Source organism: Cimex lectularius, unplaced genomic scaffold, assembly GCF_000648675.2.
Source record: "Cimex lectularius strain Harlan isolate CLEC.00 unplaced genomic scaffold, Clec_2.1 scaffold282, whole genome shotgun sequence".
In the NCBI taxonomy this organism is placed as follows: Eukaryota; Metazoa; Arthropoda; class Insecta; order Hemiptera; family Cimicidae; genus Cimex; species Cimex lectularius.
In genome coordinates this window covers 395,816-422,277 of record NW_019392887.1, presented here as the reverse complement: position 1 = coordinate 422,277, position 26,462 = coordinate 395,816, and the positions used below count along the sequence as shown (strand labels likewise).

Genomic DNA, 26,462 nt, shown 5'->3' with positions numbered 1-26,462 from the left:
GCAAAAAGGAAGGAAAATTCAAAAGGTGGGGTAGATGGGAAGTTGTCAGAGAGGATCGAAGTCACGATAGCTCAAGTGGTAGAGAAGCGGCGTATTTAGCAGAAGTTCGTGGGTTCGAATCCAGCTCGTGACACTGACTTTTTTATCTCAACCAATACCTTTCATAAATATTAATTAATTGAAAAAAGTCACTTGGTCAATCGGGCCACGAACTGTACTGGATTTATATATTAATGTTACAACGTACTGATCCGTTTATTTATACTTCTATCTACTTAACACCATTAATTTATTTATGTTAATAAGAAAACCAATAAATTTAGGCAAATTTCATTTCTTTGCTATCAGCTCATGTATAGGGAGCCAAGTACTGAGGCAACGATACCCTTAATGGAGCCAGACGATCAGTAGTGAGACAAAATTGATTTACCTTCTTATATATAAGATTTACTCAATATATTATTTATTTAATATGAGATCTATACCTAATCTAGCGTTAAATAATGATTAAGTAAAAATTGTCATTCTACTTGATACTCATAAATGTGATATTTGTTAAATTCACTGACTTTTTAAATTAACCTCAATAACAACAAGTCTATCATCATCTCCTCAAAACACTAGTATAATTGTAGCATAAAATAGTACGATAACGTTTAAAACAGTATGATAATAGTAATAACGGTGCACGAAAATAATATAAAAACATTTCAAAAATTGATTGGATATAATAAATCAGCGTTCAAACAAATTATAATAATTAAAAAAGCCAAAAAAAGACATATTACATTCTGAAGAAATGATGTTTGTAGATCGACCTGCAGATAATCAATGTAGAGTTCAAATCTTCTTTAAGGTCTTTACTAGGTGAAAGAAAGACAAAAGTGTTGGAATCACCAAGCTTTCGGCAATATTATGTTGCCATCATCAGGGCCTATTTATTAAGTAAAAATATACATAACTAATATAAATTTAACAATCAACAATTAAAACAATAATTAAAAGAAGACATCTCGCTTGAAATCCAGGAGATGGTTCTTACTATTTAACTAAAACTGTTTAACTATTACAATTAATTAAGGTTTTTAGTTGAGATAAAAAAAAGTCAATGGCACGAGGGGGATTCGAACAAAATTTGAAAAATGGCAAAAAGGAGGGAAAATTCAAAAGGTGCGGTTGAGATGGGAAGTTAGTGTCCGAGTGGATCGAGGTCACGATAGCTCAAGTGGTAGAGCAGCGGCGTATCCAGCCGAAGATCGTGGGTTCGAATCCCGCTCGTGCCATTGACTTTTTTATCTCAACTAAAAACCTTAATTAATTGTCTAATGCTATCTTTCAATTGTTTTTCTATAACGCAATCGGTTAAGGACTCTATCTCCACAATTGAATCAATAACGGGAAAATTGTAATAATTATATGCAATAATTAAAATAAAGATCGAAACGTTGGTACGATAAAGAAAATGTTTTTCTGAAACCTACATCACACCAGACCGTATCTCTTTCTGAATAATTATCGATTAACGGTCCCTAATCACCACACAGTTTAAAACAATGGTGCAATCGTATTTTAAATTGGCCAAAAATGACAAAGTTATGAAAAGTTGGAAAAAAATAATATCAGAAAACATTCGTTTGGTTTGCCAATTATTAATCATGTTTCATGTTCGAAGTGCATGCCTTGCGTAAAGATGCAAAGATTTGCTTTTTTTAACCGCTCTTCACCGTTGATCAATGCATTAGAGTTAAGGGAGATGGATTGCCAAATATTTTCTATCCTTTGCCGCAGTTCTTCAATTTCCAACAGACCTGCCATGAAGTCCTATCAACCTATCCAGGAGCGAGGATTTAAATAACGTCTAACTAGCAATAAATTGTATGGGTGAATCAATCAAGCCGGAGAATCATTTTTTGTCGTTGTTTTTGAGGAACATCATCTAATAATATTGGTGAAACCTCCCTCACAAAATTGAGGAACTGAGCAACGTTTAAATTATTTTCGTAAAAATAAGGCGGAATTAATTTATATCTGCGAAGGCCACACCAAATGGTGATAAACGTGAATAAACGTTTAAAAGTACAGTGAATGAATCGAACAGAAATGAGATATATTTCTGCACAAACATCATGCGTTTGTTTTCGTTTAAGGATCATCTTAATCCTGTAGAGACAACAAATAGCAAAAGAGTATGTTCTCAGCACAAACAAGGTAAGATTCAAAGTTATAAATTAACCATTTTTTACACGTCTAAAATACAGATTTGTTTTTAAATAATTGAGTTTTGTTTTTTTGAGTTTTTGTTTGATATCGTTGAAAACGCATACCGTTAGTGGTCCAGAAATACCTATTGGCAATAACTATGGTTCAGTTTTATTTCATATTTATAAATCTGGTATTTGTTGTACTAAAATTGCAATGTTTAAGTAAAAAATCGTTCAGATTCGGAAAAACCGTTAGAATGGAAACTTTCGTTGGGCGGAGGAATCAACATCCGCGCCAAACGAAATGGGTGTAATTATATAGTAATAAAGATTAATCATAATACTTTACAAAAAATAATATGAAATAGGAAACAGATTCATATGACACATTACTTCGATAATTAACGTTCTGTTGTTAAGGTAGAAATTAAGAACTTTTTCCAAATCATGGTTCGACTGAAAAATTATGAAAAATATATGAAGTGGTGGAGTTAAAAAGAAAATAATCTGCCGGAAATGTGATTTAAATACACTTTAAGATTTAAAAAAAAATAAATAACGGGTCGTTTTTGTTGTTTATTTAAAATTTTCAAATTAGTATTTTTATCGTTATAATAACCACAAAATACGTATTTTTAATGTAAACAAAATTAAACTAACAATTTCGGATTTAATTAATTAATAAAGATTTCATTTTGGTATTTGAAAAAAAATGCCGAAAAGTTATTTAATGATAGATTAAAATTTAATATAACAATTTATCAACAGGTTTTGCGGGATCAGTTTACATAATAACTTTTCCTATATAATATGACTTATTTTTTTAATTCTATTTTTTTTAAGAAAACCAACAAATTTTGATTATTATTCAATATAAAGATGAATTTTTAGTTCTTACCTTGGTACATATCAAACCGACTACGGTTTTCTTTTTTATGTATGTTATTTTCATCCAGTTCAAATAAAATTTAACTTTATATATTTTTAATTTCAAACGTTAAAAGAAAATTTTTTATATTTTTTAAAACTGTTGTTTCAAAAAATGTTCTTTTTTTTATGAATTTGCACGATTTTATATTAGAGTACAGATAAAGATTCGATTTTTCAAAATGGAATTTTATAAAATTTTCATAAATACAAATCGCATCATAAAAAAAAATTCTTGCTTATCGTTGCATTATTTTTATGACAAACTTATTTTAGTATATTGGAACGCGTGTTTAACAAATGTGTTTTGTATGTTGCAGGTAACAAAGTCAATCAATATGGAGAATTTTGCTGAAGATTTTTACCCCAGATTGTCGAAAACGACAGCGACTTCGCTTACGATAATTCCCAAGAAATGAGGCAGGTGGCGTACACTTCCTACGGTATGTGCACTTTCTGTTCATCCACGTTTAATCCTATGTATAAATTGCCCGTTATGACACTAAACATATCATTTAACTTTTGTCCTCAAAGGGTTGAACATCGTTTGTGGAAACTTTTTCCAGAGTTGTCTTCACGAAAGAAATCGGTAAATCAAATTTCGGATTATTATTCAACATTAAGATGAATTATTAGTTCTTACCTTGGTACCTTTAAAACCGACTACGGTTTACTTTTTTATGTTTGCTATTTTCATCCAGTCCAAATAAAATTTAACTTATGTATATTTTGAATTTCTGAAAACAAACGTCCAAAGAGTTTTTTATCAATTTTTTATGTTTGATCAAGTTGCACGATTTTGTATAACAGTACAGATAAAAATTCGATTTTTCAAAATGGAATGGAATTTTATGAAATTTTTATAAATACAAATCAAAACATTTAAAAAAAATTCTTGCTTATCATTGCATTAACAAATAGATTATTTTTATGACAAACGTGTTTCAGTTTATTATAACTTGTGTTTAACAAATGGGTTTTTGTATATTACAGGTAGCAAAGTCAATCAATATGGAGAATCTGGCTGAAGGTTTTTTACCCCAGATCGACGTAAACGACAGTGACTTCGCTTATGATAATTCTTGCTACAGTACGTGCACTTTCCGTTCATCCACGTTTGAAGGATTGGAGGAAAGTTCAATCAATTTCCTCCACATGCTCTTTCACATGGATGAACGGATATTGAAAAAGATAAAGAAAAAAAATCAGACTCAAGATTTTTCCCACAAATTGAAGTAAACGAAAACGACTTCGTTTACAATAATTCTCAAGTCCTGAGACACGTGGGTGAGGTGAATACCAGCGCGTAAACGTGTTACGCCTGGATACCAAATTGTGACGGTATGTACACTTTCCGTTCATCCACGTTTGAAGGATTGGACGAAAGTTCAATCAATTTCCTCCTCATGCTCTTTCACATGGATGGACGGATACTACAGAAGATAGACGCCTGTGTTGAAGTCAGCCAGAACAGGAGTATGAACCCCGACGGGGACGCTACACAGGGTGCATTCTGGACGGCGGAAAGGAATGGCTTCCAAATCAGGCGTAAGTAAAGACAGGTATATGCACTTCTGTACAGTCTGTAGTAAAGGTTTTAAAGACCGGTATGCCCTGAAGGTTCACTTCAGGATACATACCGGTGAGAAACCTTTCGTTTGCGACATTTGTGAACGTGGATTTACACAGAAAGCCCACCTTTTGAAGCATATGGAAATCCACGTTAGACGATGAAAGGAATTCGAAATTTGTACATATTTTAATTATAGTGTGTATATTTTGAAATGTCTAATATATACAATACATTTATCGATGTATTTTTAAGAATAAATCGTTGACCATATATAAAACTGTGTTAATATTTTAATGTACTTCCTTCCTTTGACAAAATAAATTATACTTTTCCTAAAGTAAATATTTCGTAGAAACATTAAAAAATAAATGTTACACTTTTGTTCGGACGCGTGGGGACCACGGTGAAGGTTACATGCCTAATAAGCCACGTGCTAGACGGCAATTTGAAATAACCAATTAATCACTGTCTTTTCCACTCGGATGAGTGGGAAAACAGCAGAGGAGATGGAGATGGCGAAGGAGAAGAAGAAGACGATGGAAAAAGTGATGGAGAGCACTCCTTTATCCACCGGCAGCACCGTTTCGGTGCGCTGTGAAGGAGATAAGGCTGCTCTCCTTAAGGAACAGAGTGATACAGACGCAGGATTCACCCTGGTTAAAAGAGGTAAGAGAGGAGAGCGATCCAGGAACGAGCACAATAAGAGTCGCTCTAACCCTCGAACGATTGGGTCCACACCTACATTCCAACCGGCCTTCAAAGACAGGTTTAAACAAAAACGTGGTTGGCTTAAGTAACGTAACGCTGCAGAACACTTATGGATAATAAAATCAAGGGAAAAGATATTAGAATTTTTTCCGTCAATCAGGCCAGTCTTAGGTCATTACAAAAAGAGTTATCAACATCTAGGCTGGTGGAGGAAACTGTTGAACTTATCAATAGAATCACTTCTAGGTATGAGAATAGGGTAACCCTCATTTGGATACCAGCACATAAAGGACACTATGGCAATGAAGAGGCGGATAGCCTGGCCAAAGAAGGCTCAAATACTGCGTTTGTCGGGCCACAACCGGTATTACCCCACTCTATAAGCACAGCGAAAGAGGGTATTAATAGCTGGGGCATGAAACAATTATTTAAATAATGGAATCTGTCCCCCGGACATAGGCAATCGAAGGAGTTTGTGAAGGAGATCAAACCAAAAGAATCGAAATGGCTATTCTCTAACTCAAGGACGGGAATTAGGAGGCTCATAGGTATCCTGAAGGGCCATTGCCCTGAGAAGACACCTCTTCGTAATGGGTATTTGACCCTTCTGCCGTTTTTGTGAAATAAAAGAAAAAACGGCACGGCACTACCTCGCAGAATATGATAGGTACGCCAGGTATAGATTCTAAACTTTTGAAGGAGTGGATATTACCAAATCACTCCCCGAGATAAAATGGTCCAAAATCTTGGGGTTTGTGAACAAGTCCAAGAGGTTTATACAGGACAAGTGGACCGACCAAGTCCCGGACCCTTTAGGGATGGGGTACGAGTCTACCCAGGCATTTAACCCCTCGGGTTCTGAAAGAAAATTCTGTAAGGGGGCGAAATTCAGCTGGCAAACGCAACTAATGGAACGATTTTGTAAGATCTAATGAAGAGAAGTACTGTGCCCCACTAATTTATCCATTATTGATTTTATGGTGGCACGTGGTAATTGAAGTATCGAAGAATTTTATTTCGCGCTCAATAGTCTACCACCAATTTATATTCTGGTATTTGGCCTTTTGTTTACCAGAAAACACGGGCTTAGAAACGATGAATATAATTCTTCTATAATTTTTTGGGACTCAACTCTAAAAAAATTTCTTGGGCTATTTTCTTTTGTGAAGGTTAATCCTGGAATGACCAACTTGTCAAACATACAAGATAATTTCACTATTTTTAATGTTAAGTGTACCCCTATTTGCGGTCGAACCTTTCATCATTCGCAGACAATAATTTAATGGAAGGATGAAAATATTCTTCTTGTTTATGAACTCCTTACGGTTGAGAGTATCAAATAATTTTGGGAAATTGAAGTTTCAATTCGACAATTTTAGTCGCCTCAGAATCAATAAGGGAATATACAGGCATCTTATTCCATTGGAATAGTCTAGTCTGATTGCTTCAATTTTATCATATTTTTCAATAGGAAACTTACCTAAGAGTACAAAGGTCGTGTAAACAAACAAAAAGTCGATCGGAAACGGGACAACATTGAATACAGTTCATATATATTATACTTATTCATTAAGTTTTTAATCACTGTACATTTACCTCTAGTATCGAATAATTAAGTAAAAGTTAAAACTAACGCAAAATCTAAATTCTCGGGACGAACATTGTAGATTTGCTCAAAATTGGGTAGAATCCGTCGTTGTCCTCCTCGGAGGACACCTCCAATTCATTGGCCATGTTCACGACCACAGACTTCAATTTTGGTAATATTTATTTAAATTATGTATAAAAACTGACAAAAGTAAATACAATATACGCTTAATAATAATCTGCGTTTACTTTCATTACTAGAGTGCATCTGTTATTCGTATTGATAAATAAAATGTTCAGATTTTTTTCATGTTTATAAATCTTGTATTTATTATAGAAAAATTTCTAAATTTATAGAAAATATGTTTCATATATCTTAGAAAAACCGCCGGATTGGGAAAATACGTTGGAAGAAAAAACGCTAATCCGCGGTGTTGCCCAACGGAAGTGGTGTTCCAGGTAATGGGATGAAAATTGACATGCTCCCTGGAAAAATACCAAAATTCCCCGGCTTTATCAATTTTCCACGATGACAGGAAGCGTTCCATTAAACTATTTTCCTCAATGGGTTGAACATGGTTTGTGGAAACTTTTTCCAGTGCTGTCTTCACGGAAGAAATCGGTAAGTCAAATTTCTGAATATGTATGCTTTTTGTATATACTATTCAAATGAAATGTAACTTTTATATTTGCGATTTCTGAAGTCGTTCAAAGACGAAATTATTTTTATGGATTATTATTTATTTATTTTAAAACTGTATTTTTTTGTAAATTTTCTATGCAGACATAGATTCGTTTGTACGAAATGGAACGGAATTTTAACAAATCCTTATACTTAGTTTTATAATATAAAATCATAAAAATAAATTCTTGCATTAACTAATAGATTATTTTTACGACAAACGTGTTTCAATTTACTGTAACTTGTGTTTAACAAATGTGTTTTTGTATGTTGCAGGTAACAAAGTCAATAAAAAAATGGAGAATCTGGCTGACCATGTTTTAACTCAGATTGACGTTTCGGACATCGACTTCGTTTTCGATAATTATGAAGAAACGAGGCACGTGGCTGACGTCGATCATAGCGCGTACATTTTCTACGGTACGTGCACGTTCCGGTCATCTACTTTTGACGGATTGGACGACAGTTCAGTCCATTTCCTCCACATCCTCTACCATATGGACGAGAGGATATTGAAGAAGATAGATGCTGGTCTTGGAGGAAATGAAATCAGGCATATTAAACCCCCGTCGGAGACCCAACCCAGGATGCACACTGGACGGCATAAAGGACTGGCTTCAACATCATGAGTCAGCAAATACAGGCATATGCACTTACGTGCAATATGTCGCAAGGGCTTTAAAGAACGGTATGCCCTGAAGGAGCAACATTTGAGGATACATACCGGTGAGAAACCGTTCCTTTGCGAAATATGCGAGCGTGGGTTTTCACAGAAAGCCCACCTTTTAAAACACAAAGAAATCCACTTGCGACGATGAAGTAATTCTGAATTAGTATGTTTTTTTTTGTTTTTTTTTTTTAATGACTAACATGTAGATTGATGTTTTTTTAAATAAATTGTTAAGTATATATAAAGTTTTATTAATATTTCCTTCCTCTGATAAAATAAATTTAACACGGTTTACTTATCTGACAATAAATATTTTAGTTTTACCTTAAAATTTTGGTGAGCTACTTCAACTTCGATTTCTGATTCGTAACAGTTTAGTAATTCTGGTGCATAGATTACGCCTTTTAAGTAATTTAACGTTTTATGCAAAGTGAATTTAATTGGTCTATTCTCATAAATTTTCATACGGTTCAAATTCAAAAAGTTTTTTTTACTGGTGATATTAAGAAGAATTTCTTTCATTTTTTAGGAATTTAATAGTCACTAGCGGGCAAAAACCTTTAATGAATTTACAGACTTTGAACGGACTAAAGTCATAATTATTTTTTTATTTGTCTTAGTTTGATTCAGGCTTGTAATAACATATTTTGAACCTGTCCAATTCGGTTTAGATTTCGGCAACACAGAGCTGCTTTTATCAGGAGGTTCAGGTTCAAAGGGCAAAATCAGTGTCTCTGCCAGTGTGGGCCAAATTGTCCGCGCGATTTAAGGTGAGACAAAACCAAACTTTTTTTCAATAAATCAACGAGCATTTAAAATAAAACAGTGTATGCACGATAGAATAGAGTAACAGGTAACGCAATATTCCTCGTCCAAAGGAGGAGGGACGAGTTCGGGCAGTGATCTCAGGAAATAAAGAAACACGATGTCATCCGCACAAGATATAAAAGCGTACTAATTAGATTTATTAAATATGTATTTCATATAAAGTGATCTTTCAGGCTATTTTCAAATATGAATTTTGATGATTAAATGGCATTTATCCTTATCATGAGAGTAACACTGGNGAAGTTTGTAGCACGAGTAGCAATTCACCCTGTATATATATATATATATATATATATATATATTTGCCACTTGTTAATGTGTTGCAATCAGTGGTACGCGGTTATGTGATGTATGTGTCCATTCTATCCGAGGGGCCTCCTTTTTAGGATTTATTTTCAAAAGAATGGATGCTTATTCCTGCTAACACGGAAGGGTGCACTTCCTATAAAAAAACAGACCGACCATCCGTTTTTCGCACGAAAAATGGGTAACTTTGGAAATGCATATTTTATCAGCCTATTAACTCACAGTCCTGCGATAAATCTTATTTTTTAGAAAATCGTATGCTGAATAAGGTTTCCTTTTAAAATGTTTTCCTAGCTTCAGTCATTCATCAGTAAATACAAAACTTCTGGCAAGTGTCAATTTTTGTACTTTTTACGAAAACTTCAAATTGAAATTTGAAGCCAGGAAACCGCCATGGAGCGCGACTCCCTTAAAACGCAAATTAAGGCAATTGCCAACGCCCGTCTGTCGGCGGTCCGACTATTTTTTTTAAAAGCTAACAGTACATAAAATTTGTTAGTAAAAAATGAGTAAAAAATACGATTTTATCACAAGCCAAATTGATGAATTCATTAATTTTGCAACCTTACAATTCATCCACCTCAGTAAAAAAACTCGTACAGTGCCAAGCTGAGTATTTTTTTTTGGTCGTGGAGTGTTTATTAATAAAATTTATGCAAGTGTGAGGGAGACAGTAGATGGGTGTTGTGATAGGGTACAGATTTAAAGGTGTACGGTTACATGGCAAATGCTCTATCATAATTTTTTGTGTACATATTGAATTGACAAACATTAAATAATATTCACTAGTTTCGTGGTCAGCTTGACCAATTAATATCATACAATTAATTAAGGTTTTTAGTTGAGATGAAAAAAGTCAATGGCACGAGCGGGATTCGAACCCACGATCTTCGGCTTAATACGCCACTGCTCTACCACTTGAGCTATCGTGACCTCTGTCCACTCGGACACCAACTTCCTATCTCAACACCATCTTTTGAATATTCCCTCCTCTTTGCCATTTTTCAAATGTCGTGTAATCAATTTGATTCTCGGCGACGAATGAAATGGCCACGGAGAGCTTTAGTGAAGGATACTTCATTTCAAATTTATTAAATTCACTAGTTTCGTGGTCCGCTAGCTGATTACACGACACAATTAATTGTATACTGTACCGAAATCGATAAAATGAATCGTTAGTTTAAAAAGAAAGTTTGTTTTGAAATGAAAAGGTAATGACTGTTTTGGTTATTATGTACTGTAGAAATAGAATTTTTTTTTACAATAAAAAATTACATTACTGTAATGACACTTTCAATTTTACTTTAAATTTAAAATTTATTTAAATTGTTACTTAAAACGTGTATTTATATTTATTTTCTTTATTATTTCTATATACATATACTGATTTTTTATAATGAGATAAAGCTCAAAAGATATTTTTCTTGAATTTATTAAATTTGCGTTCCTGATAACTTCAAACATCACTATTTGGAGGACCGCGGTAGCCGAGTGGTTAGCATGAGAGACTCTCACGCCGCGGTCGTGGGTTCGATTCCCACCGTCGCCTCTGGCCCTTATTTCCCGATAACCCCCCAATTTGAACACACAAGAATTCGTACTATGGCTAATATGCAAGATCATAAGGCCAATAAATAAAATAAATTAATTAATTTAAAAAAATCACTATTGCGGATTTGATCGGACAACAGTGTATTAATGCTTTAATACATTTTGTATTTGCTTTAATGCTTCTCCACGCGTGGTTTCGTTTTCCCTTCCTGAAGTGAGTGTATTTATTAGCGAGAATGTGTGAGGGTATGGGTGGGTAGTGGTCGTAATATCAAGTATACTACAGACCCACCAAACTAGGATTGATATCTCCTTGTGTGTTTTGGGTAGAATGAACGTATTTATTGGCGAGAAAGTGAGTGTGTGTGGGTGGGTTGTGCAGGAATATCGAGTACTCCACAGACCCACCGATTTAGGTTAGTATTAGGCTATAATATCTTTTAGAGTGAATGCGCGGAGGCACTGTTGTAATATTAAATACGCCAGTGCTCCGCATTTTTTTATTTGTAATTACAGAATGATTGGTTACTGTTTGAGTGAATGTATTTATTAGTGCGATAGTAGTGTACGCATGGGTGGGTCTATGGTGAAATGTCAAGTACCCCATAAACCCACCAACCTAGGTTAATATTTTAGCTTAATTGTACATAATATATGGATGTATTTGTACGAGGGCGAGTCTTCAGAGGAATATCGAGTACTCTGAAACCCGCATTTAGTCTAGGCTAAGATTGAATGTTAGTGAATGAGATCGTTTCAGAGCCTTTTCACCACGTGTGGGACGGCTAAAAATGTAGAAGTACGTCCCAGAACACAACCAGAAAGATCGCCAGACTTCCTACAGAAAAGCTAATTTCAAAAAAATAAATATATATATAAAATATATAAATAAATAAAAATAAATAAACTTTTGAAACGTGAGGTGGAAGAAATGTGAGGTGCCGGCAATAGCCCAGGCAGCTAGCTGGCCGGGGGGGGGGGGAAGAAAAACCCTGTATTTCTGGAATTAAAAATATAAACAGCTTGGATGGTCAACCTTCATGTAAACAAACACGATAATAATAATGCTGAGCGATAAAAGCGATAAATAAATTTTGACTTTTCGTTCAACGAATTTCAACAAAATTCTTATTATCAGTGTATAGTTAATAATATAATATAAATTAAGCAATACTTGGACATTCTTTCGAATAACTATTTGAAGGTAAGATTTTGATTAATCACTATTTTCTATCATTAATTTGTTTAACCAAAGGACATTGATTGCGATATACGAGCAATAATATTTTTGTCTGATTCATTTAGGGACAATAAAACATAACTCACTTTTAATAAAATTTTATTACATTTTGTAGGGTCCCTTAAATTTCGGTAAAAGTGACGCATTTCTCTCGTGAATTTTACTTTTGCATAATTAAATCATAAGACATAACTAAATAAAATTTTAAATGACAATATTCCTTTATTTTTATTATATTTTTTCCGATCTGATTATTAGCTACTTGTAAATTGTGAAATGCTAGACACCATAGTTTTTTTAATTTTCTGGGATCTTCAGTTTGATAAAATTTTGAATTAATTTCACATTTTAAACTTAACGGACTCAATAAATTTCTTCCTTAAAATAAATTAGCAGGTGACAATCTGGTGGTTGTATGTATAGAATTGCTTAATTCAATTAAAATTAAATTTAGATCTTTGTCCCAATGCTTTTTTTTGCAATAAAAGTAAAAGATTGCTTGTTTAATCAATCGAATCACGAGTTATGAATTATTTGCCATTGGTGCGTAAGAAACGTTTAAAAAATAGGTAATTCCCAGAGAAAAACAGAAATTCTTGTAAGCCTGAGACTTAAAAATTGCCGGCCGCTCTGTCACTTGCAACTATTTTGGGAAAACGTGTATTTTTAACGCGTTAAACTCGTTAATTGTGTTTGACTTAAAAATCGGTTTGGCAATATAAATTTTGAAAAAACAACCGGGCAAACTAACAAATATTGTGCTCAGGATTCTATGTTTTATGCATCGGAAAATTTGTTTCTACTTGGTACTGTAAAATATGTTTGCTGTTACTCGTGTCGGCCTTAGTTTGTGCACAAATGACGCTATTTTTTGTTTTTTGTCTGTGGCCATTTCGATACAAGTAAATTCTTCTCTAATTTTATATAATGTCTTCTTATACCCAAAGTGAGCAGCTATTTCTGAAGTATGAAAGTAATCAAAAATCGTAGGATGCAACATCGAAGGTACAACTATTTTTGACCTGCTCATTTAGGAGTTCTGAGATATAAAATATGATTCTTCAAAAATAATTTGGTACTTGTACTTTATTTAATAATTTTATTCGTATTGCATTTAATTTTTTATCATTTGTTTTATATCTTCGATTCCGTCCATGTTTGGACACAGTGCGAGACACTCGTCAATCGTAACGCTGCAATTTTCTCGTATTTTAAGCCGATTTTTTGTAAATCGTGATCTAACTTTTACACCAGTGGTTTAATTTCGTGTACGAATCCAAATCTTCAGTTACAAGGTTTGAAAGAAAACAACCATGATTTGACAGTAAATGTTTCCATGAGAGAAATCTGTCTTTTAGACTTTTAAATTTGTTTCGCCAAACTAGATCTACTAACTAAGAAAAAACTAATGTATAAAATATTCTTCTTCAAAAAATAACTTACTTGTACTTTATTTAATAATTTTATTCGTATAGCATTTAAATTTTTATCTTTTGTTTGATAATTTGATATGCTGGTGAATAGTTCAGGACATTTTAGCAGTATTAAACCCGGCCAATTTTGGGTATGCTTTTGCTCATACTCTAATGTTGCAATCGATTCAGAACTAGAGTTTATTGGATTTTGTTATTTTTTTCCCAGCAATATATTCAACTGTAAAGGCATACGCTTGTAATTATGATAACGAACGTGCTGAACGACCTTTTCGGTCTTTTTGATTATTAATAAGCAGGGTAAGCTGAGCAATCTGTTCTCAAAAAACATTTGGGTTGTTTCAGATATGGTTAAAAATGAGATACTTATAATAGCCATTAATTCCTTTTCACATGTATTATAATTAGTTGGGCCTATTGCAATTTAGTAGAGAAATAAGCAATTTGCAAAAAAATCCCGTCAAAATTTTGTGGCAAGACAGATCGATTGCCACATAATTTGCATCAGTAGTCAAATGAAATGGTTTCTCGAAATTCGGAATTTGCAAAATAAGAGCTGAAGCTATTAATGCCTTTGCCTCTTCGAATGTCTTTTATTCTATGTCTGACCACATGAATTTTGCGCCCTTTTTTTAAGTTGGTATGAGGAGTTAGCCCTTTCGATAAATTCGTCAGAGATTTTGAGAGAAAATTAGCCAAAGGTCGTGGGTTCGAATCCCGCTCGTGACACTAACTTTTTTATCTCAACCATAGCACTAATTAATTGAAAAATTCTTCAGTTAGTTCCATTTGATGAAATAATTGATTTAGGTCTAAAACTGTGAGGCAATTTCCGCCCCTTAAATGATCCATGACAGAATTTAAAGTCGGGAGAGGATATTCAACAAATTTTATTACCTTATTTATTTTTCTATTATTAGACTAGAAGAAATTCATTTTTGCCAGATTTGGGAACTAAAAATGCAGGGCTCGAATAAGGTGAGTAGGATGGAATTACAATGTCTTCTTTTAATAATTGATCTACGATTTTTTTTTTTTCATCTTTTGACTATAACGGATTTAATGGATATTGTCGCGAATTAACTGGTCAATTCTGGTCCTCTTACCGGGAGAAAAGCTATCGGTCCATACTGATTTAATCTTCTGCGAGAAGTGCGTTCATAAATTTGGACACCTCGAACTTCTGGAGTTGATGAATCGCTTGAACAACAGTAAGGTGCCGGGGCGTCTGTGGTCGCAACGGTTTAGGCGTTGACTCTGCGCTCATCACTGTAAGGTACAGGTCCCGGGTTCAAATCTAGCGGCCCTGCATTCGAACCCGACATACTTACAAATGGGCTTTTTATCAAAAACACCGGATCCCTGAGGGTTTATATGACCACTGCTGTTGCGAACCCTCTTAAAAAAAAAGAGAGAAAAAAAAACAGTAAGGTGCCGGTTTCGCAAATTCTCAATGTCACAAAACGGTCATTCTGTGGTTCCGTTACCCTAGGGCGTCCAGAACCGAACCTTATATGGTACGACCCAGTTTGTCGAAAACGCCTAACGGCAATTCGCAATGCTTCGTAGGGAACTCCGATGGCAATAGCCGCATAACTGATGGAACGTCCATCATCAATAAGTACCACACCACGCGCAACATCCTCAGCACTTAGTGGCATTTTTAAGTCGAAAAATTGAAATTAAGAAAATGAAGATGAAAACTAAAAAGTTTATTGCTTCAGAATTCAAATGCGACTGAATAAGCATTTTAAAATCCATAAAAAGTAAACATTGAAAAATCCTTTATCCTTGTTTCGGATTAAGAATTAAGTGTGCGATAGTAAATGAATCACACATTTAAATTAATACCACTGAACTTTCATTTATTTTGTTCAATACAAGCATTTCCTAACTAGTTGATAAGTTTAACGGAGGTAAGGAATAATTGTGAGGTAAAACAAATGGAAAATAACGTAAATGGCACGTGCGTTAATTTTAACCATTAACACAAGCACATTTTATAAGCAACGGTAAAATTTTGAAAATACTGGGTTTTTTATTCCTATTTGCTCCATATATATTGGGGATATTTTAAAAGGCTATGTTTAGTATTTCTCGACAGATTTTATCATATTTTTCAATAGGAAACTTACCTAAGAACACAAAGGTCAAAAAATGTGGAGATACGTCATTTCTTCTTAGCAAGGCAGTGTTGTGAGCATGTGTAAATCTTATTCACCACAATACACGCGTATTCATACTATATGTATAAATATTTGCAATACTAATTTTAAGGATTTTTCTTGATTAGTATTGAACTAATTTTATTGATTTTATTGATTTTAAACATTTTAAACTAACAATTTAATGTGTGGTGATTGGTGACCGTTAATTGATAATTGTTCAGAAATCGTGAGCAGAACGCATCTCACAATTTCTGAATAATTAACACATTTAATTCATTTGTTTCTGTGTAGAATGAAGTGGAAAAAATATTTATTTATGTATTGACACTATCTACTCATTCGGTCTCCTTAGAATTAATCAATCTGGCATTTGTTTAATTAAAATGTCCATAGTTAAGTAAACTTGTTTCAGGGCTTTTTTATCTGAAAAAATTATTTTAAGAAAAATAATTCTAATATAATGGATTTACTTTTCAGTTTTGTAAAGCAGAATTGTTTATAAATACAAAAATAATATTTATTTATTTATTTGTGTGATATTCGTTACATTAAAATTCGTTATATTACAACTTTATTTAAAATTTCTTTCTGATTTTAAGTAAAACAAAGTAATTTAAGTAAAAATTTTCAGATTTTCTTGAAAAACCGTTGCTACCTGAAGTTACATAGAATGCTCGCTAAACCCCGGTGTTGTCACTGATTGGGTGATCGTGGTAAAGTCATTTTTCCAGGAGGCGTGTCAATTTTAATCCCTCTACCTGGAACATCCCTTCCGTTGGGCGACACGGCCGATTGTATTCTCTTGTTCAACTTAATTTTTCACTCCAAAATTTTTATCGGATTTTGCAACAAAGTTTACTTAAACTTTGAAATTTTAATTAAATAAATAATAGAATTTTTAATTATAATAGACTAAAACATACATTTTATGAATGTGCAAAAAAAAATGTTCTAGAAAACTTTAAGGAAACCCATATTATTATATTTAAATATAATATTACATATCAAAATATAATGTATTGTATACGTATTTTTACATATATTTTTTTTAAATAATTCCAAAGTGAAGAGTGTTGTTCTGATGATGGCAAAAAATTATGCCGGTCAAGCAAACAGGTTCTACAATTATTTAAAATATTAAACAGCTATGGATTAGAGGAAAAGGGTGTACGTAAATTGATATGAGTTGCAACAAGAATGTTGAATAAATACTTAATTTCAATCCTTCCCTATTTTATTGAAAGTAGATTTTGTAAATTTACATTTCGTATAGGGTGATTGGCGTCTATTTTGGCGGATTAATGGTGACAGTTAAACAACATTTTTTTCTTAAGGAAGTGATGCTAGATAATACATAATGTTCAATTCTATTTCATATTAATAAATCTGATATTTGTTGTATTAAAATTTCAACATCTTGATGAACCACTTTTCAAATTTGCTTGAAAAACCGTTGGAATGGAAACTTACGTACGACGAAGAGGCGCTAATCCGCGGTGTTGCCATACGGAAAGGTGTAATTATGCCGTAATAATAAAAAAACTGTGATGCTCAATAAAAAGTACGTAATTAATTAGGAAATAGAAAGAAATGAGACATTTCTTAAATAATTAACGTTGTATTGGCAATTAGTACAAGGATAAAGTTTTTTTTTCCAAATCCTTGTTCAACTGAGAAATTTATACGAAGTGGTGGAATGAAGCGTTCAAAGAGAATTTTATTTATTTTAGAACTGTATGTCCCTTTTTGAATTTGCAATGCGAATTTTATGAAATTTTTATAAATTCAAATCGAAACATAAAAAATATGTCTTGTTTATAATTGCATTAAGTTGTTTTAATATGTTGCAGGTAGCAAAGTCAATAAAAAAATTCAGAATCAGACTGTAGATTTTTCCCACAAATTGAAGTAAACGAAAACGACTTCGTTTACAATAATTCTCAAGACCTGAGAACGTGGGTGACGTTAATAACAGCGCGTAAACGTGCTACGCCTGGATACCTAATTGTGACGGTATGTGCACTTTCCGTTCATCCACGTTTGAAGGATTGGACGAAAGTTCAATCAGTTTCCTCCACATCCTCTTTCACACGGATGAACGGATACTACAGAAGATTGACGCCGGTGTTGAAGTCAGCCAGAACAGATGTATGAACCCCCTCCCACGGGGACGCAACCCAGGGTGCATACTGGACGGCGGAATGGAATGGCTTCCAAATCAGGCGTAAGCAAAGACAGGTATATGCACTTCTGTACAGTTTGTAGTAATGGTTTTAAAGACCTGTATGCCCTGAAGGTTCATTTCAGGATACATACCGGTGAGAAACCTTTCGTTTGCGATATTTGCGAACGTGGATTTACACAGAAAGCTCACCTTTTAAAACACAAGGAAATATAACAATAAGAATAAAAATTCAATTTTTCAAAATGAAATGGAATTTTATGAAATCGTTACACTTATTTTTATAATATAGAAACGTAAAAATAAATTACTGCATTAACTAATAGATTATTTTTATGACAAACGTGTTTCAATTTACAGTAACTTGTGTTTAACAAGTTTGTTTTTGTATATCGCAGTTAACAAAGTCAATAAGAAAAAAATGCAGAATCAGATTGATAATATTTATGCACTCCCTGAAATCGAAGTCGACGAAAACCACTTCATACCCGACAACAGACAGATGGAAAACAGACGGTACACATATCACGGCCGGATACCAAAATGTGATGTTACGTGCACTTTCCGTGCATTAAATAATAAAGAATTAGATGATATTTCTATCCATTTCCTCCACATCCTCTTCCACATGTACGAGAGGACATTACAAAAGCTGCAGATCTCCAGGAAAGCCGAACAAATTGAAGTAAACGAAAACGACTTCCTTATTCTCAAGATATGAGGCAGGTGGTTGAGGTGAATACCAGCGCGTTCACTTGCCAGGAGAGTACCAAATTGTGACGGTATGTGCACTTTCCGTTCATCCACGTTTGAAGGATTGGACGAAAGTTCAATCAATTTCCTCCTCATGCTCTTTCACATGGATGGACGGATACTACAGAAGATAGACGCCGGTGTTCCAGTCAGCCAGAACAGGAGTATGAACCCCCGACGGGGACCTACACAGGGTCCATTCTGGACGGCGGAAAGGAATGGCTTCCAAATCAGGCGTAAGTAAAGACAGGTATATGCAGTTCTGTACAGTTTGTAGTAAAGGTTTTAAAGACCGGTATGCCCTGAAGATTCACTTCAGGATACATACCGGTGAGAAATCTTTTGTCTGTAATATTTGCGGATGTGGATTTACACAGAAAGCTCACCATTCTGAAGAAATGAAGCAGGTGACTCAGGAAAATAACTGCGTGTACACATGCTTCCCGTGTGACGGTGCTTTCCGAGCATTACTGATTGATAGGTTGGACGTCATTTCAGTCCATTTCCTCCACATCCTCTTCCACATGGAGGAGAGGATATTGACGAAGATAGATGCTGGACTTGGAGGAAACGAAAACAGGCATATTAAACCCCCGACGGAGACCCAACCCAGGATGCACACTGGACGGCATAAAGGACTTTCAAGGACTCTTCAACGTCGAGAGTCAACAAGGAAAGGCATCTGCATTTCTTTGCAATCTGTCGCAAAGGTTTTGAAGACCGGTATGCTCTGAAGGTTCACTTCCGGATGCATACCGGCGAAAAACCTTTTGTCTGCAATATTTGCGAACGTGGATTTACCCAGAAAGCTCACCTTTTGGAGCATATGGAAATCCACGTTCGCCGATGAATGTACGTACTAAATTTTTTTACATTTTAATTTACCGATGTTTTTTAAAAATAAATTGTTAAGCATATACAGAGTTGTATTAATATTTTGCCGTACTTCCTTCCTCTGTCAAAATAAATTTAACAAGTTTTACTTATCTGACAATAAATATTTCGTAAATAATTTCCACTGTTGAAAATTGTAGCATTACTGCCAACAGGGCTCCATCATTGAACGATTAATTTTAATTATTATCGATTTAAGCACATATAAAGTTCGATCAATGTTACGGATCCGTTTATTTAATAACTTCATTAATATTGAAGAATTATTTTTTGCATTGGCATGAACTATAGCAGCTGCTGTAAATTTATATGTAATGTAAGACGACTACAGAACAATTCAAACCAATATTTTTTTCTTACCATTAATCCATGAAAGTAAAGAAGTGTAGAAACTTTTCCTGAAAAAATTCCGCAGGAAGTTACTATTAAGTTATTTCCTCATCCTATAAAAGCCATTTTAAACTAACGTATTTAAGTCATTTACATTTTTTCCACTGAATAAAATCACCAGCAGCGGATTAATCAATCTGGTATTTGTTTAATTAAAATATCCATAGTTAAGTAAACTTGTTTCAGAGCGTTTTCATCTGAAAAAATTATTTTAATAAATATATTTGTAATATTATGGGTTTACTTTTCAGTTTTATTCATTCCAGTAAATCAGAATATTTTACAATTAAAAAAACAATATATACTTATTTAGTTATCTGGTATTCGTTACATTAAAATTAGTGATATTACAAATTTAATAAAATTTATTTTTGATTTTCTTGAAAAACCTTGCAACCGGAAGTTACATTGAGAGGTAAACGCTAATCCGTGGTTTTGCCACTGAATGGCTGTTCTGGTAGAGGGTTTAAAATTGGCATGCCCCCTGGAGAAATAATGGAATATACACTAAAGCCATTTTTCCAGAGGTCGTCCAGATTTTAATCCCTTTACCTGGAAAATCCCTTCCGTTGGGAATATCGCCGATTGAGTCTCTTCTTTCAACATAATTTCCCTTTCCAATTTTTTTCTAGGAAATTTGCAATAAAGTTTACTTAAATATTGAAACTTCAATTGAACGATTTTTTAATTATAATAGACTTAAACTTAGATATTATGAATGAGCAAAAAAAAGTTTTGAAAATTATATTATTATATTTAAATATAATATTATTTATCTAAATATAATATACTGTATATGCATTCTCACATATATTTTTTAGCATAATTCAAATATTCCAAAGTGAAGATTATTGTTCTGATGAGGGCAAAAAATTATGCCGGTCAAGCAAACAGGTTCTGCAATTGTCACGATCTGTTCTCGATTCAACAAGACGGGCCCAACTCTGAATCGTTTTTATGAGAAACAGGCCCCAGACGTCTTCATCGAACCTGAATACAGCCGACCAGGTGCCTTTTTAAAATAAAATTTAATTAAAGTTTGAAAACAATTTATTAAACACACAAGAAAATAATAATTAAAATCAATAAATTTCATTTTAATTTTGAACAAACAATTAAAACTTTTTATAAATTTAAATAAACAGTATTTTCCTACAAAGCGTTTGCCTGACCAAGGGTGGATATGTACTCACTATTTCTAATCAATCCGCAGTGGACCGAAACACTCATTCCGAAACATTTTAGGGAATACAACACTTTTGAGGATCGCACACTTCTCTTGTCTCTCTTCTACACGGAATCTTGTTCACCTCTCCGACTCGACTGTCCCTTCCCTATTCCCTTTTTATTTTTTTACTCTAGGCCTAATCACGAAATCTAAATCATAACATTGTCACTTTGAAATCAAGTGAAATGTGACACAATTATTTAAAATATCAAATGGCTATGTATTTGAGGAAAAGGGTTTACTTAAAAAGATATGAGTTGCATCAAGGGTGTTGAATAAATACTTAATTTCAATCCTTCAGGAGTTCAACCAGAATCATGGTTCGGCTGCGATTGCCTTCCAGGAGTTCTATCGTAAGTTTTGCTGATGGTCCTTCCGTGAAACTCTTCGCGTGCCTCGTACCTGTGGTATTGTTCCACCAGGTTTTGGACACATTAAGGATCCATTTTAAGATGTATCCTCTTTTGTGGCAGGCTGCTAGGCGCAGTAAGGTTCTCGGCCTATAGAGTCCATGTGATGATTAATGGTGACAGTTAAACATTTTTTTCTTAAGGAAGTGATGCTAGATAATACATAATGTTCAATTCTATTTCATATTAATAAATCTGATATTTGTTGTATTAAAATTTCAACATCTTGATGAACCACTTTTCAGATTTGCTTGAAAAACCGTTGGAATGGAAACTTACGTACGACGAAGAGGCGCTAATCCGCGGTGTTGCCATACGGAAAGGTGTAATTATGCCGTAATAATAAAAAAACTGTGATGCTCAATAAAAAGTACGTAATTAATTAGGAAATAGAAAGAAATGAGACATTTCTTAAATAATTAACGTTGTATTGGCAATTAGTACAAGGATAAATTTTTTTTCCAAATCCTTGTTCAACTGAGAAATTTATACGAACTGGTGGAATGAAGCGGAGGACAAAAAAAAAAAAATAAATAAATAAAAAAACCTGACGTTTTTCTTGTTTTGTTTCAAACTTTCAAACTGTATGTATTTTTATCTATGTATTTTTACTGTTAGAATGACTAAAAAAACTTTTTTAATGTAAGCCAAATTAAACAAGATCTATAATTGTAGATTTCCAAAAATGTCCAATTTAATTAGTTAATTAAGATTTAATTTTGGTGGATTGTAAGAAAATTCACAAAACACCAAAAAATCATTTACCGATAGTTTAAAATTTAAATTGTTAGAGTTAGAAATTTGTATGAACAGGTGGAGTTCAGAAAGTAAATGCCCGGCCGAAATGTGATTTAAATACACTCAAAGATAAACAAAATAAAATAAAAATAATAAAAACTGACGTATGTGTTGTTTATTTCAAACTTTCAAACAGAAAAAATCAAGAATTTTTATCGTTTTAATAACTACAAAATACTTCTTTTAATGGAACCTAAATTACACAACAATAGAAATTGTTGATTTTCAATAAGAATTTTGGATTTAATTAATTAATAATGGTTCAATTTTGAAGATTTGGAAGGAAAAATTGTGTAGAATCAGGCATTGTACTCGAACACCTACAATTTATTGGCTATGTGGCTCTGCTGAACCACAGAAATCAATTTTGTATTATTTATTTAAATTATATTTTATATTATATTAGAATACACGCATAATAATAATCTGCGTTCACTTCCATTACGAGAATGTATCTGTTATACATATTGATGCTAAATAATGTTCAGATCTTTTTCATATTTATAAATCTGGTATTTATTATAGAAAAATTTCAAAATTTGAGTGAAATATGTTTCAGATATCTTAGAAAAACCTTCAGAATAGGAAAATACGTTGGAAGAAAAGACTAATCGGCGGTGTTGCCCGAGGGAAGGGGGTTGTTCGAGGTAGGGGAATGAAAATTGACATGCCCCCTGGAAAAATACCTAAATTCTCCGGCTTTATAAATTGTCCGCTATGACAAAAAACATTTCATTTAACTGTTGTCCTCAAAGGGTTGAACATCGTTTGTGGAAACATTTTCCAGAGTTGTATTCAAGGAAGAAATCTGTAAGTCAAATTTCTGATTATTCTTCAATATTAAGATGAATTTTTAGTTCTTACTTTGGTACCTTTCAAACCGACTGCGGTTTTCTTTCCTATGTATGCATTTTGTATATACAGTTTAAATAAAATATAACTTTTATATTTTCAATTTCTGAAGACGTTCAAAGGCAAAATTTTATTTATTTTAAAATTGTGTTTTTTTTTTTAGATTTGCAATACAGATGAAGATTCATGTTTACAAAATGGAATGGAATTTTATGAAATTTTTAGAAATACTAATCAAAAATTTACAAAATATTTCTTGCTTATCATTGCATTAACAAACAGAGTATTTTTTTGACAAACGTGTTTCAATTTACTGTAACTTGTGTTTAATAAATGTGTTTTGTATGTTACAGGTAGCAAAGTCAATCAATATGGAGAATCTGGCTGAAGGTTTTTTACCCCAGATCGACGTAAACGACAGTGACTTCGCTTACGATAATTCTTGCTACAGTACGTGCACCTTCCGTTCATCCACGTTTGACGGATTGGATGAAAGTTCAATAAATTTCCTCCACATGCTCTTTCACACGGATGAACGGATACTACAGAAGATTGACGCCGGTGTTCAAGGAAGCCAGAACAGATGTATGAATCCCCCCACGGGGACGCAACCCAGGGTGCATACTGGACGGCGGAATGGAATGGCTTCCAAATCAGGCGTAAGTAAAGACAGGTATATGCACTTCTGTAATAAAGGTTTTAAAGATCGGTATGCCCTGAAGGTTCACTTCAGGGTACATACCGGTGAAAAACCTTTCGTTTGTAATATTTGCGAACGTGGATTTACACAGAAAGCTCACCTTTTGAAGCATATGGAAATCCACGTTCGCCAATGATTGCAATTCTAATTTTTTATTTTTTATTTTTATTTCATTTATTTATTTTTTTGGGGTACGAATGGGTATTATGCGTCTCAAATAGCCTCTAATACCCAACTCCGACTTTCCACCTTCACGAAGCTTAAGCGGGTGTACCCTGTTGATTTAACAAACGGAAAGAGGGGTATGGAGGTTCAGGAGCTCGACCTGACACCTCCTAAACCAAAAACCCACACCTTACACCCAATCCTAGTCCCAAATTCCAGCCGAAATCTAAGGTGTTATGCGACCCGTACCGATGGATGAATGGTGCAGGGGTAACTGTGCCAATAACGGACCGTCAAGGACACCAGATGACACACTTGAGTAAGTGACTTTACACCGGAAAGGCTTTTCACAGAAAGCCCACCTTTTAAAACACCAGGAAATCCACGGCCGACGATGAAGGTAATCGTATTTTTGTATATATTTTTATAAATGACTAATATATATAACGTATACATTGATGTGTTTTTGAAAATAAATTGTTAAGCATACATAAAGTTGTATTCATATTTTAACGTACTTCAATCTACAAATCTTGTACTCATTATTGAAAAAGTTAAGTCAAATATATTTCTGATATCATAGAAAAACAGTAGGAATGGGAAAATACGTTCCAGGAAGAGACGCTAACCCGCTCTATTCCCCAGGGATGGAGTGTTCCAGGAATGGATGGAGTTGTATTTACGGTAGAAATCGGTAAGTAAAATTTCTGATTATTATTCAATATTAAGACGAATTTTTAGTTCTTACCTTGGTACCTATCAAACCGACTTTTGTCTGAAGGTTCATTTCAGGATACATACCGGTGAGAAACATTTCGTTTGCGATATTTGCGAACGTGGATTTACACAGAAAGCTCACCTTTTAAAACACAAGGAAATATAACAATAAGAATACAAATTCAATTTTTCAAAATGGAATGGAATTTTATGAAATCGTTACACTTATTTTTAAAATACAGAAACGTAAAAATAAATTACTGCATTAACTAATAGGTTATTTTTACGACAAACGTGTTTCAATTTACTGTAACTTGTGTTTAATAAATGTGTTTTGTATGTTACAGGTAGCAAAGTCAATCAATATGGAGAATCTGGCTGAAGATTTTTTACCCCAGATCGACGTAAACGACAGTGACTTCGCTTACGATATTTCTTGCTGCAGTACGTGCACTTTACGTTCATCCACGTTTGAAGGATTGGACGAAAGTTCAATCAGTTTCCTCCACATCCTCTTTCACACGGATGAACGGATACTACAGAAGATTGACGCCGGTGTTGAAGTCAGCCAGAACAGATGTATGAACCCCCTCCCACGGGGACGCAACCCAGGGTGCATACTGGACGGCGGAATGGAATGGCTTCCAAATCAGGCGTAAGCAAAGACAGGTATATGCACTTCTGTACAGTTTGTAGTAATGGTTTTAAAGACCGGTATGCCCTGAAGGTTCATTTCAGGATACATACCGGTGAGAAACCTTTCGTTTGCGATATTTGCGAACGTGGATTTACACAGAAAGCTCACCTTTTAAAACACAAGGAAATATAACAATAAGAATAAAAATTCAATTTTTCAAAATGTAATGGAATTTTATGAAATCGTTATACTTATTTTTATAATACATTTAGAAACGTAAAAATAAATTTGTGACTTAACATTGCATTAACTAATTGATGTGGATTGATGGAACGTGTGTTTAACAAGTTTTTTTTTGTCGCAGTTAACAAAGTCAATAAGAAAAAAATGCAGAATCAGATTTATAATATTTATGCACTCCCTCAAATCGAAGTCGACGAAAACCACTTCATACCCGACAACAGACAGGTAGAAAATAGCCGGTACACATATCACGGCCGAATACCAAAATGTGATGTAACGTGCACTTTCCGTGTATCAAATAATAAATAATTAGATGACATTTCTATCCATTTCCTCCACATCCTCTTCCACATGTACGAGAGGACATTACAAAAGTTGCAGATCTCCAGGAAAGCCGAACAAATTGAAGTAAACAAAAACGACTTCGTTATTCTCAAGATATGGGGCAGGTGGCTGAGGCGAATACCAGCGCGTTCACTTGCCAGGAGAGTACCAAATTGTGACGGTATGTGCACCTGCCAAGCATCAGCGAATGAAAGATTGGACGACATTTCAATCCATTTTCTCCACACCCTCTTCCATATGGATGAAAGGGTATTACAGAAGACAGATGCTGATC

The 26,462-nt window shown here is 33.8% G+C and overlaps 3 protein-coding genes across 3 annotated transcripts in view; all 3 read left to right on the top strand.

The window, feature by feature from the left end:
- The window catches only part of LOC106670996 (zinc finger protein 235-like), a 30,776-nt gene extending 4,984 nt beyond the window's left edge, over positions 1-25,792 (top strand). The window contains exons 4-13 of the mRNA XM_024229054.1: positions 4,609-4,836; positions 8,387-8,486; positions 18,140-18,267; positions 18,455-18,741; positions 19,187-19,532; positions 21,977-22,056; positions 23,735-24,205; positions 25,028-25,126; positions 25,311-25,452; positions 25,524-25,792. Of these exons, the coding sequence (XP_024084822.1) occupies positions 4,609-4,836; positions 8,387-8,486; positions 18,140-18,267; positions 18,455-18,741; positions 19,187-19,532; positions 21,977-22,056; positions 23,735-24,205; positions 25,028-25,126; positions 25,311-25,452; positions 25,524-25,792 (2,150 nt within the window). The remainder of the gene's footprint in view (positions 1-4,608; positions 4,837-8,386; positions 8,487-18,139; positions 18,268-18,454; positions 18,742-19,186; positions 19,533-21,976; positions 22,057-23,734; positions 24,206-25,027; positions 25,127-25,310; positions 25,453-25,523) is intronic.
- On the top strand, positions 3,423-4,629 carry LOC112127724. The gene is made up of 2 exons (XM_024229079.1): positions 3,423-3,717; positions 4,122-4,629. Exons 1-2 carry the CDS (start codon positions 3,544-3,546, stop codon positions 4,365-4,367), a joined length of 420 nt encoding a protein of 139 aa, XP_024084847.1. The 5' UTR covers positions 3,423-3,543; the 3' UTR covers positions 4,368-4,629.
- Positions 18,486-19,594, top strand: LOC112127723 (gastrula zinc finger protein xLCGF3.1-like). The gene has a single exon (XM_024229078.1). The coding sequence runs from the start codon at positions 19,028-19,030 to the stop codon at positions 19,541-19,543; it is 516 nt and encodes a 171-aa protein (XP_024084846.1). The 5' UTR covers positions 18,486-19,027; the 3' UTR covers positions 19,544-19,594.
- Positions 25,793-26,462: the final 670 nt, after the last annotated feature.